The 12,554-nt window shown below is 44.9% G+C and overlaps 1 protein-coding gene across 1 annotated transcript; it reads left to right on the top strand.

Moving 5' to 3' along the window:
- The first annotated feature begins 10 nt into the window (after nt 1-10).
- Nucleotides 11-10,904, top strand: ttc17 (tetratricopeptide repeat domain 17). The gene is made up of 25 exons (XM_011609899.2): nt 11-212; nt 737-826; nt 976-1,145; nt 1,305-1,416; nt 2,211-2,342; nt 2,817-2,926; nt 3,054-3,201; nt 3,351-3,490; nt 3,629-3,789; nt 4,120-4,232; nt 4,397-4,546; nt 4,912-5,027; nt 5,223-5,379; nt 5,928-5,999; nt 6,287-6,511; nt 6,640-6,859; nt 7,945-8,064; nt 8,208-8,488; nt 8,576-8,729; nt 8,873-8,993; nt 9,124-9,283; nt 9,371-9,454; nt 9,562-9,681; nt 9,761-9,904; nt 10,009-10,904. Exons 1-25 carry the CDS (start codon nt 42-44, stop codon nt 10,138-10,140), a joined length of 3,603 nt encoding a protein of 1,200 aa, XP_011608201.1. The 5' UTR covers nt 11-41; the 3' UTR covers nt 10,141-10,904.
- Nucleotides 10,905-12,554: the final 1,650 nt, after the last annotated feature.

Here is a 12,554-nt window from a genome sequence, read left to right as displayed (position 1 = left end):
CTGGTTGCCACAGAGCAGCAAAAATAAATTCAGAAAGAAAAATGGCGGACCTCAGGAGAGACTGTCCAGAGTCAATGCCCTGCCGAGTGAACTACTCACGAAAACCGTCATTTCAGGGGAAGCTTTTTATCATTCTGTGCATACTTATTGTGGATTCTGGAGGAGCGACCACCCACTGGGTTGTCACCGAGGATGGGAAAATTCAACAACAAGTATGATGGTTAACGTTAGTTTGATCACTGACCTGTAAGGTAGCTAACACGTAAAGCTATTTCAGTCAGAACAAACTGTTACATTTCCATACTTGGTTTACTAACATTTTAACGGCGTGTCTAAATTATATATTTAAAATCTGCGTGGGGTGGCAGCGGCTCTGAATGCTACATATATCTTTAAAGCATTTGTTGGACCAAATCTATTAGCTCGGGCTAGCTTAACGTACCCTCAAAGTGACGTTATCGTAAGGTGTTTGTAGTCGACGTGACTCCAGCACATGGAAATGTCAGTGAGTAAACTGCTTATTATGGGCGCTATGAACGTTAGCTTGTGTTACTACACGTTGTCACCAATCTAATCTTTTTGCCTGAAAAGAAAGCCCGATTGCGATCACCATACTCATAAAGGGACTCATAAAGCTTAGGATTGAAGTTTTCGACGTCGTTGCTCGGTGAATGAATCAGTACCACGCTGCGTTGTAATGGCTCTCACACCACTATTTTCTTTTTTTAAATTTTAGGTTCATTCACCGTTGAATCTGAAACATCCGCATGATGTTGTTATCTTCATGAGGCAGGATGGTCGCGTTAACTACCTCAAGAAGCTGGAGGTGTGTTCCATGATGTGTCAACGCTATTTTGGTGTCACCTTTCCCTCCTCATGGCATCGCTGCTGTCTTTGGTTTAACGTTGCTTTCCATGAAGCTGCTATTTCTTATTCACTGGGCTTATTCGTGCATGTGTATCTTTTGTCGAGCAGAAGCAGCTTGTGGCACAAAAGATTCACATCGAGGAGAATGAGGATCGAGACACGGGTCTCGAGCAGAGACATTACAAAGAAGACCCAGACTGCGTCCTGGCCAAAGTTCCCCTCGGTGACCTGGACCTTTATGATGGCACCTATATTTCCTTGGAAAGCAAAGACATCATGTAAGAACTCCGATTTCAAATATATACTTTATTACATAATTTATACGTTTCACATTCTGCAACCAGTGATTGATTCAGGTTATCACCTTTATCAGTCGTGATTGCTTATCCCCTATACCATGATAAAGTTTTCCTTTGATGTCTTGGGATTCCCCCCAGTCCCGGAGACTACCTGGATTCTAGGTCAGCTATGCCTCGAGACCTGGAAAAGCCTGACTGTGCACAAGTCTTTGACCTACCTTACAGTATTCATGCTTTCCAGCATCTCAGGGTGAGTGAAGGACAAATGTGAGAAAATTGTTCTGAACGGAACAACACTCACTCGTGGCAATACCTTCCCTATAAGCTGCTTTAAATACTTTTAATATGAGGTAGATTAAAACACGTTTTGTCGCATCAGTTATTTCCTAATTAACATACTGAGTAACCATTTTTGATGACTTTGCAGATAGCCAAAAATAATATACAGTAATTGACAATATGTAACAATAATATGTATAATATATCATTGCTTTGTTGTTTGTTTGGATAAGGTAAATTTTTTTAAACCAAAATAGTTTGTTGCCATTGGTACATTGAATATGAACTCTGATCAACTCCAGCAGCTGGAAATGATTGTTGATGCAAAATTCTCCTTCAGTTCCAAACCTCTTCCACACAGCTGCAGTTCAAAGGAAAGCCGAGGTTGTTTATGATATTAAAATGTTTCCGCCTTCTGCTGACTCCCCAGGAGTAAAAACATTGGGTTTACTCATTCCTTCAGACATAATGTCGCCTCATTAGCATTCAATGAATCGTTGCTTCCTGGAGAGGGTGCATGTGGGTCTCCTTAGGAAAATGTGCAAATAACAGTTGTCTTAAATTTGGATAGTTTGGGCTGAATATATGTACAGCAGCAGAACTCATACTCCTTTAAAAATAGCTGGATGTGTTAACTAAAACACTTGAATTTTGCATACTTCTTTAACACTGGAGATGTTTTCGTTGGTACCGCTGCTAGTTGAGAACATGAGTTCTTCATTTTCCCTTCAGGGTATCTGACACAGTATCTTCTGTCTGTTCCAGGGAGTGCAGGAGAGGGCAAACCTGACCTCCCCAGTGCTTTCCAAGGAGGATCCCATTTTTAGCTCATTGTCTCATAAGTTAGGGCACAGTGTAGATGAGGTGGGCCATCGCATTCATCAAGCGCTAATGAGGGTAAGAGCTGCTCATAATGTGAATGCTTAGCAGAGAAAATACGTCGTTTCCTTTCATGAATTCACAATTGTCCTGAATTACAAATGGTTGTCCCAAACCATGAAAGAGCTGTCCTGAAACTACACTACAGCAGAACTATGATTTGTTATCATCCCACAAAGGCATTGTGATGGTGAAATAATCTGTTTTGGATATAAAGTCACTCTGGTGTCTCTGGACCTCTGAACTAGCAGCCACCAGCACAAATACTACTACTGTTACTGCGAAGAGTGGGAGAGAAGGATTACGGCTGTGGCTTTTTGGGATTTATACAAAATAAATGCCTAAAAATAATGTCAGAGACTGATATTAGACACAGCTCTTCACACCATTTGATTTGTAATGTGTTCATTTTTCACTTTCATTCCATTGGCAAATTTCATCAGACTATCTGTTTAATTTAGCAAATGGAATTATTTTCACTTTGTGTTGCAGAACTCATCATCCTGGGTGTTGTACAACATGGCCTCATTTTACTGGAGAATGAAAAATGAGCCCCAGAAAGCGGTGGACTGTGTGGTGCGTGCTCTGCATTTCTCTCCAAGGTAAAGTTGGCTTGTTGAGAGCCGCAGCATTAGTGTGTGTGTGTGTGTGTGTGTATACGCTATAGTGTGCGAGGCCCGTCGCAGGTGTCTGCATTCTCATGCTTGGTGGTTTCCCCCCCTCACGCAGAAAGCAGAAGGACGTAGCCCTGGTCAACATGGCCAACATCCTGCACCGTGCCCACTTCTCTGCTGATGCTGCTATTCTTGCCCACGCCGCCCTGGACCTCACCTCAGACCTGTTTACTAGTCACTACACTTTAGGAAACATTTATGCTGTGAGTCGAAAACACTGCAGCTCAGATTTGTGGTCGGATGACAGAAAAAACCCGGGTTAACCCTTAGCTGTGGTGGAGTTTTGTAGTAAAGGATAATTGAGACAGGCTGTGTTTAATCAACTATTTCTGCTTTGCCACTGTCTGACTAGATGCTTGGGGAGTACAACCATTCGGTGCTGTGTTATGAGCAGGCACTGCAGGCCCAGCCAGGCTTTGAGCAGGCACTCAGGAGGAAACATGCTGTGCTGTGTCAGCAAAAACTGGAGCAGCGTCTGGAAGCTCAACACAGGTGGGCAAGCATTCATACATGAGGGAGGGGTAAAAAGACTTTTTTCACATGTTCTCTGGTTTATCACTGTTGTAGCTGAAGGTTGACTGTTGTTGACTTGGCTGCATTTTCATCCTGTTGTTTTCGTCATCCATGTAGGTCTCTGCAGCGGACTCTGAATGAGCTAAAAGAGTACCAGAAGCAGCACGATCACTACCTCCACCAGCAGGAGACCCTGGACAAGTACAAGCTGCTTCAGGAAGAGCAGATACTTCGCAATATTATCCACGAAACCCAGATGGCCAAAGAAGCCCAGCTGGGTAAAGCAGCATTTTACCATTGAGTTGGATTTCAACCCAGCATGAGAAAGTGCATGAGAAACATCCAAAAGAGCATGCATGAGATTCACATAGTGCAGCTTGGAGTGAATTTGCTGCACCTTTTTAGCCTAAAGTGTATATTATTTCTGAAAATCCAGAGTAGTAGTGGAGGTAATTTGTTTCTGTTTTTGGCAGTTTATGGTGTTGCAATGTGTAACTCCTCAGGGAATTTGCAGAAGTGGCATTTTCCTATAATTTTTCGTAGGTTAAAGTTTCATTTTGCATGTGCAACATAGAAAGACACTTTTGTTCTCCTGTTTGCTGCTTTAGGGAACCATCAGATGTGCCTCCTGGGTCAGCAGCAGCGTAGCCTCTACTGCCCCTTTGACCTTCCTGTGCGCTATCACCGTGGTGATCTGTTTGAACAGGTCCACTATGTCCAAGTGAGCATTAAGATACTTTAAGTATGAGACAGGTAATTGACAGCCAGGTTGCAAAACACTCGCTCTACCGCTTTTTGTTCCTGTTTAGATTCTAGTGGAGGTGTTTTGGGCAAATGGGGTGAGCACGTTTGTTTCTTGACTCCCTGTATTTTTTTTGTTCGTAGTTTGGAGAGGATGTGTCTGTGGCACCCAGCGTGGCACTTGTGTCAGAACGAAATGCAAACCAGTCGACACCAAGTCCCCAGGTCCATCCTTCTGTGGCTGGAGACCAAGACCCTGCTGCAGCTCTCTGGGGCAACCAACAATACACAAAGGCAAGATGGGATTCTGTTTTAAATGTTACACTTTTTGCTTTTATAACTGATCCAAAGGTCAAATAATGCCTGTGCTGTGTTATTGCACACTTATCAAATTTCAGGCCAACTCACAATCAAACATTCAAGCACTGTAGAAGCTCTGCTGCATCATTACAAAGTCCTAATCCTACTCGGTGATTAATAGTCCGTACTATTCATTTTGCTCACCCATAATCATGCTTGTGGGCTTTGTAGAACTGTGACTTTTCAGGTTTGTATTTACTGTATTTGCATAGTATTGTACAACAGTAACGGTAATCATGGTAGCTTGACAGCAATGTCAAAGCGGTCGTTAAACAGCAGAATGTGCATTTCTGCTTTAGGAAATCCAGAGGATGCTGTGGCCTCAGAGGAGCGACTGTGCTCTTGAGTATTCGAGCGTTCCTACTGCTCACCTGCTGCCAACCTACTACCTTCCTCCTGAAACACAGGGTCTCAGGTCAATACACAACTCTTGACTGTGTGTGTTCTTTGGGTACATGGTCTCTTTTTGTGGACAGGTTGCACTTGGCATGTTGTAGAAGCAGCATATACCAGCGTGTTGAGACAAAAGCGATGCCTCTGTGAGCATCTGTCTGTTCTAAGATTTGCCAAAGCAGAATCATCTGAGTGGTTTATCTTTGCCTATATTCAGTCCTGTGTCGACTGTCCTGTATGGAGCCAGCAGTCCTCCTCAGACACTAGATGTTCCCGACTGTGGTCCCAACACCCAGACTTATCCAACCCTTCTGCCAGCCTCGCTAGATTGGCCTTTGGAAGAAAAGGAGCTGCCAGATCCCTTCGCCTTCCAGGTATCTGACTTAAATTGTTATGCGACACCGTGAAGAAATTGTGAAAAAAATATTGAATTGAACTGAATTATTGCGACTTTAACTGACACATTTGTCTGTATGTGTGAGCATTGGGGAGAATATCAAATCATTAATGATGGGAAGTCCGTGGAGCTGGTTCAGGCAGACAACTCAAAGCTGCACAAAATCTGACCAGCTGATGCGCCACATGCTCTCCTCCACAGATTAGGATGGCCTATTTAACCCCCCGGTTTTACCTGGTTATTCTTGATTGCTCTGTGTTGCCTTGGAGTTCAATCCCACCACCTCTCCAGAATTCTTCTGTGGGCTCTGTTTCTATGGTCCCCAGTGATGTCTGTTTTTCATTCCCCATATTGTATAAGCAGATCATTCTCAGGAAACAAATACATTGAGCCAGAGCCTGATGCTAAACCTCCTTCAGTGATACTCAATTATTGATGCTGTACCAGTATTGCAAATAATTGTGCTGAATAAAGTTATTAAATCTAATCCAAAGTTGCCTGACTGAACCGTTTCTGTAATTGTAGATCCTGAAGTCGCGTAGCGGAGGATGGTCGCTGGAGCAGGTCGGCTCTAGAATAGCTCAAGCTATGAAACAGGTAAGAAGAGCTTTTACACTAGCGCTGTCAATATAGTTTAGATCTGATGGACGTTGGTTTCTAGAGTCGTATGGACCATGGATCGCTCAGATAGTAGTAGAAATTGTCTGCTGCTTGAATCACTGGTGTTCATTGGAATGAAGAGAGAATCCATGCATAGATAGATTGCAACAGTTGTTGAGCAAATGTTAAAGGTCTTGATTCTATTTTCTTGACTAAAATTGGATCATGTCTCATTGTTACTACTAAGAATTGATTTTAACCAAAGAACATGCATGTGTCTCCAGGCTGCTGTACCACGCTGGCAGGTCCACAATGAGGCTGCTCTTTTCTGGCGGGCCAAAGGCAACGGCAGCCGAGCCCTGCAGTGTCTGCGCCAGGCGCTGAGCTCGTCCCCTCCTTCCAATCGCCACTTGTCTCTTAACAATGCAGCTAACCTGCTGATGCACTACGGCCTGACAGCCCATGCACAAACACTTCTGGAGCAAGCACTGTCCCTAAACGCAACAGAGGTACAGTCACAGTGGTACAGTGGGCTGCGTTACGCTATTAGCAGCAGAAATAGGGTTGGAATCCGGAATCGCCATTTCCAGGTCTGATATGTTTATGTGCTTACCACTTGTTTGTTTCCTTCCATCAGCCCCACACCCTCTTTAGTTTGGTGAGCGTGCACTTGGCTCAAGGCAATGTGACAGGTGCTGTGGCCTTGTTCCGTCACGTCCTGACGACGGCACTTTCCTCTTCCTTTTCTTTCTCATCGCTGGCTGGCTGCGAACAGTGTCGTGCCAGCCTTCCTTTGTTGCGGTGTCTGCAGTTCTACCCCTTCCTTTACAATCTCTCACAGAGACAGCCCTGCCCACGTAAGTGCACAAGCCGTTCACAAACATGATAAACATGATTTTTCATTAGAATTTAACTATTTAAAGTGATATGCTCATAGTGTAGTTGCATTGTTGGCTTATCTTTCAGTTAAAGACAGTGCAGCGTCCTCAGAATTAAGATTTCTTTTTAAAAATACAGCCACCTTTCCTTTTTATGAAAAGCACCAAATTAATATACTTTGAAATGTCACCAAGTAGTTTTGGTGATCATAGTTTGTGCCCCCCTTTGTCTCTTTAAGGAGCAGCAGAGTGAAGCTGTAAAAGTCAGTGTGAGAAAAGACGCTGCCTGTTGTGACTGCAGTCTCTTCTTTATTCTTTCCAGGGGGAATGAAGCGAGAAGTGCTTTGAAGTGGAGAATTTTTGCCATTTAATAATTTAGGCTGCAGAAAATAGCTGATGCCAAATTTAGAACAGTCTATATTTTTACTCTGCAAAGCTAAATATTGCTGCCATAAGAAATGCCGATCACACAAGTTGGGAAAAGCACTTGACAAACACGTGTTCCCTAAACAAAATGCTTCTTTTTGAATGAGCCGTCCTGTGATAGACGTAAAATTCAGGATCTTGGTTGAAATATGGCAGCCCAATATTATATCCATGCTCAATGCCGTGGACTAGCCTCCATACGACAGAGAAAAATAGCAGTAGAACTGTAGAAAGGGACATGGAGGACAGTGGAAACATTTTGGCAGTGCTGTAGGGAATGTTTTTACTGTCCAAATGTATCTGTTGCGCACACATATCTAATGTCACATTGAAACCACAGAGCTTTGCCAAAAGCAAATGAGATGGTGAGTTGAGTCAGCAAAGAGAAGCTGAAAAAAACATGTTTGCTCATTCAAACAGCAAATAAACAGCTCAGAAAAGGTCTGCATGACAGTAGTTTAGTGTTTAAAATGACAGGGTTGTATTTACATTCATTTATTGAACTGTTTCCACGATTGTTTGTGATCCAAAGTTTAAAAAAAGCTCTCCTGTGCTTTATGGTAGTTCTGTGGGATTGTTTTCAGGTTTGCAGTAATAGCAAGGTTCAAATAACACAGATTTGATTTGTATCAATCCAGAGGGTGCTGCTTGTATGGCTGAGGACGAGCTCGGCATTCAGCTGGAGGAATGGGAGGGCAGCGATGACAGGCAGGAGCCACCGTCCATCTCTGCTGTCGAGGACTCGCTGCTCTTTGAGAGTAAGACGACTTTTGCGTCAGTGTTGTGTTGCCGTTCTGGTGTAGCTCCTTTTCTTTCTTGCAAACCTTCAAATTTAGACTTGAGTCCTCTGTTTGGTGATGCACCGGTTGCTGATGCTGTCTGGGATCTCTCTTCTCCACAGAGGTTATCGTGGACAGTAACGGGTCGGGCGAGGCAGGAGGACCGCAGCAGTCCTCTTCTCCTTCCTCAGAGTCAGAAAAGATCGCCAGCAAGTTGGGAGGAGAGGACGACTGGCAACTGAGAGAAGAATTGATGGGGGCTTTTGAGGGAGCACTGGACGCTGGGGGAAAACGAGGCGACCTCCAAGGCATCCGGGTGCTGAAGAACGACCGCGTCATGGGTGCGCGTGCAGGAGGTGGACCCTGCTTTGGAAACTGTGAAGATGATGAAGGAGCTGAATGGGTAAGGAGACCTGCCTCTTCTCAGGAGTTTGTAAAATTTAGCCTGAAGTGAAACAGAGCAAAAGTTCTCTTTGTTGCTGGTTATTAGATCACGTTTCAGGTGAAGCGGGTCAGGAAGGCAAAAGCAGATGGCATTGAGAGTGTGGCCATCTCTGACGACGGCCCGAACAGGGAGCAGATACCTGGAGCTCACTCTATCTTGGAGATAAGTGGGCCGACCATCCCATCACCTGGCCCTTCAGGTACCGCCTGAAGCCTCATTGTGATTTCTTTAGTTACTTTCATGTGTTCGGTCAAAGCAGCGCGAGCGCCGGAACTCAGACGCAGAGTCGATGGACTCTGAGAAGTGAGATGGATGTTTGTGTTCTCCTGTTCCTTTGAGCAGGTCGCTGGAGGGATTACACAAGTCTTGGCTGGCCGGGACCAGAGGAGTGCCAGCGAACGCGAAGGGTAGACCTCACCACTGTGGCCAGCACCTGGCTGGCTGTTTCTGCTAAAAACATTGAGTAAGCACTTTCCAATTTGGCTGTCTTGTTATTTTATCAGAGTAAATCCAGATGTTTACATCCCTTTTGCTCGAAGAGAACCTGTTCAAAATGCCAAAGTGAGCTAAATAGGTGTTTTTTGTCTTTTTAGTATCACAGAGCACATTGATTTCGCCACTCCACTTCAGGAACCGGCTGCAGAACCTTTATGCAACGCCAACCTGGCTGCCAGTATGCACACCCTGGACCACCTGTCAGGAGTGGCCAACCGTGCCGCCATCCACTACACCGGAGAGAGTCAGCTCCGTGAGGTAGAGAAATAATGACTCTCTTTGAAATAGTCTTGTTCTCAACAATGAAGAAACATCATAGCAGTGCTCAATGTCTCTTCCTCCCAGGTTCTGCAGAACCTCGGCAAAGATAAGTTCTCCCCTCAGTCTTTTGAACAGGTCGGCACGCGCATCGCCAAAGTCCTGGAGAAGGTTAGGCTGCTCTCCTCCTCTCCGATCTACTGTCAATGTGGACCTGCAGAATAAAAGTGTTGCTTCCCTTGCTCTCTGTGTCCTCCTTTTTCTGGTCTCTGAACTAGAATCAGACTTCTTGGGTCTTATCCAGCATGGCTGCACTCTACTGGAGGGTCAAAGGTCAAGGAAAGAGAGCCATCGACTGCCTGCGGCAGGCCCTTAACTATGCCCCCCATCGGATGAAGGCGAGTGGCTCAACCGTCGTTACTCTGCTATGTTTGTTAAAACAACATTAATCGTGAGCATTTTTCTTGGTGCCCACAGGATGTGCCCCTCATCAGTCTGGCTAACATCTTCCAGAATGCCCGACTTTGGGAAGATGCTCTCACGGTCGCCCGCATGGCAGTGGAAATTGCACCGCACTTTGTCGTGAACCACTTTACCCTCGCCAACGTCTATGTAACCATGGTAATTCAGCCGTTTTACTCTAGCTTTTGTTCCCATTCCCCGTTTTCGTGGCAGCACATCGTGCCCGTGATACACCAGATTGTGTTTGCGTCTCTGGTCATTAGGAGGAGTTTGAAAAGGCGATGCGCTGGTACGAATCAACCCTGAAGCTGCAGCCAGAGTTTGCACCTGCTAAAGATCGACTGAGAACCATCCAGTGTTACCTGCTCACCAAGAGAGACCGCCGCCAGCCCTAAAGCACCCATCCAGCCGGGCCCCAGGAGTATCCCATAATCATACGCATTAGATAAAGTGTGAAGAGTTTTAGGAGGCCTTTTCAGGCTAAAGGAAAAATGACTCTTCCGCTGTCTCGTCCAAACTCTTCATATAAATGTCAAAGTATAGCTGTAGATAAAGAGCCCAACATCTATTTGTAAACCGTGGGAATTTCCATTGCCTCGCAATTAGGTTAAGAAACTCATATTTTAAAGGGGGTTTGGGGGGGTAATTTAATTGAATACCTAAGGTTTCTATTTAACCCTTTTTATCCTGCAGTATTTTGATTTTGGTTGTTGCTACTTTCATTTCTACATTTAGTATCTTGGTACAGAGACAAGGAGGTCGTGAAGCATGATAAACGGTGGCCAGCAGGTGGCGCCACATGCCAAAAATTGGAATTTTGAGATGTCTTTCCTTTCATATTCCTAAACTGGAAATAACAGAATTAAAATTCAAAAGTACATACATTCACCTCTGCTGCTTGATCATATGGACGAAAACTCTGCACTTTTCTCTGCACTTTCTGTCTCATCCATGTTTATGTGGAAGCTACAGACTGAGCCAACGTCCTTTAGGTTCTAAAGACAAGTCCTATAACGTTTGCTTGTGCTAGGAAGGTGTTGCTGATGAGGCAGGAATTTGTCTTTTGCCACATTTTAGCGACAATAAGGCGGCAGAGATTTAATGCGGTTCTGTAATCGATGTACAGTATTAAAGGCAGTGTGTGGATTTATCACATCAACTCTGTGTCCGCTCTTCATTAACAGGAGAAGGAGACTCATAGGATCAGCCAAAATATCGAATCGTGATTACTTTTATAGCTAAATTGCCATCAAGAGGGCGCTACTCCCCCTGATTAATGTCAAGCTTAAAATATTTTTGGTTACTTTTTAGAAATGATTATGACAAATTTCAGAGGAATTCTTTTTTTCCGAGGTTTTCTTTTTAGGTTTTACACAGATTGGTCAAATATATCTGCTGAGAGCTAGGAACAAACATCGTGGAATGTAGTTCATAACTTAAGATTTCTGATCTGATGCGATGAATTTTGAGACAAAAACCTGTGTCCCCGCCAGAGCTTTACCTTGAGACAGTTTGCATCAAACATTGTGGTTCCACCATTTCTTTGGTTTAAGACGTCACCCTGCCAGCTTGGAACGTCTTGGAACAAACGAAGAACACTGTGTCCATTCACAGGACAGCGTGCATATCCCCATGAAGCCACCACCCTCTGCTCCCCCCACTCCTTTTTTTCCCCCTTTTTTTTAGTTGCAAGAACTAAAAATGGCACATGCACCGAGCAGCCAGCTATTTTTAGAATCCTGTAAAGGAACAAGATGGTTGCAGAGGATCTGAAGTGTATGCAGAGTCCTATAAATACTCGCGCAGGTCTGCAGCAGCCGCAGCAGCAGCTCGCGCGCCGTCCCTTTTCCTCAGGATCAGCAGCAACATCTTTGCATTGTTTAAGAACCTCAGTTGATGTTGGTTCCTTCAGTCTATTCCTGTGCAGCTGAACCTGTTCTCCCCTCTCTCTTTTGTGTGTTTCTCAATGAATAATTGACTGGAGTGGTATTTTTGACCAGCCCCGTCTTGGGTGCAGTGTATTAATAGCTCATGTGCAGCAGAGCGTGCATGGAATCGTCAGGGGCGTTAGGCCTGGGAGTAGGAGCCCTGTTATGTAATAGTCATGTGAGTTGGCACACCACAGAGACACTGCATTGAGAGTGTGTGTGTGTGTGGGGGGGGGGGGGGGCTCTGTACCCATTGAGTATTTCCAGAGTGATAGTACACTCATTGAGATTCCTTTGTTAAGGCTGCTGCAGCTGAGGCAGCGTGGTCCCATTATTGCAGGGATGCGACTTCAACTCCATCTTTAATGCAACTGCACGCCAGCATCCTCGGCCCGCATGCAGGAAATGCATGAATGGAAAGCCAAACGCGCTCGTGCTTTCACTGCCGCGGCTGCACGTTGACAGGGCTGTTGCGTAATGCCTAATCTATGGGCATATCTGAAATGTCACAAGTTGGATTCATTCTTTCCCCCCCCCCCCCCCCCCCCCCCCCCCCTCTCCACCCTTTCTCCACTGTCTGTTTGATGCATGTGAAAAAAAAGAGGACATTTTGGAAGTTACTTGAAGGGTCTCTTCTGTTGCGATGCCAAACTTTTGATGCCCGGATTCACGCTGAACTTTGTTACAGCATCTCGCCGTGTGTGTGCGTGCGTGCATGTGTGGATATATTTGGCTCAGTGCTGTTGAATATAGTAACACTGAATGGATGCTGCTGCAAGATATTACATAATAATAGTGAGTTTCCTACCCTGGCATGAAAAGAGGGAGAAGGGCGGCTGGAGCGGTCGACGCGCGTTGCCGTGTTTTGGTGGTGATGTCAG

The sequence above is a fragment of the Takifugu rubripes genome, chromosome 13 (genome assembly GCF_901000725.2).
Source record: "Takifugu rubripes chromosome 13, fTakRub1.2, whole genome shotgun sequence".
NCBI classification, from domain to species: Eukaryota; Metazoa; Chordata; class Actinopteri; order Tetraodontiformes; family Tetraodontidae; genus Takifugu; species Takifugu rubripes.
This window is presented reverse-complemented; position numbering and strand designations above follow the sequence as displayed.

Excerpts from the sequence above, each read along its gene's own strand:
- ttc17 (XM_011609899.2), top strand. The coding sequence starts at position 42 with ATGGCGGACCTCAGGAGAGACTGTCCAGAGTCAATGCCCTGCCGAGTG. Across the intron at positions 8,489-8,575 it reads ATGATGAAGGAGCTGAATGG|ATCACGTTTCAGGTGAAGCG; the intron begins GTAAGGAGACCT and ends GCTGGTTATTAG. Across the intron at positions 9,455-9,561 it reads TCGCCAAAGTCCTGGAGAAG|AATCAGACTTCTTGGGTCTT; the intron begins GTTAGGCTGCTC and ends TCTCTGAACTAG.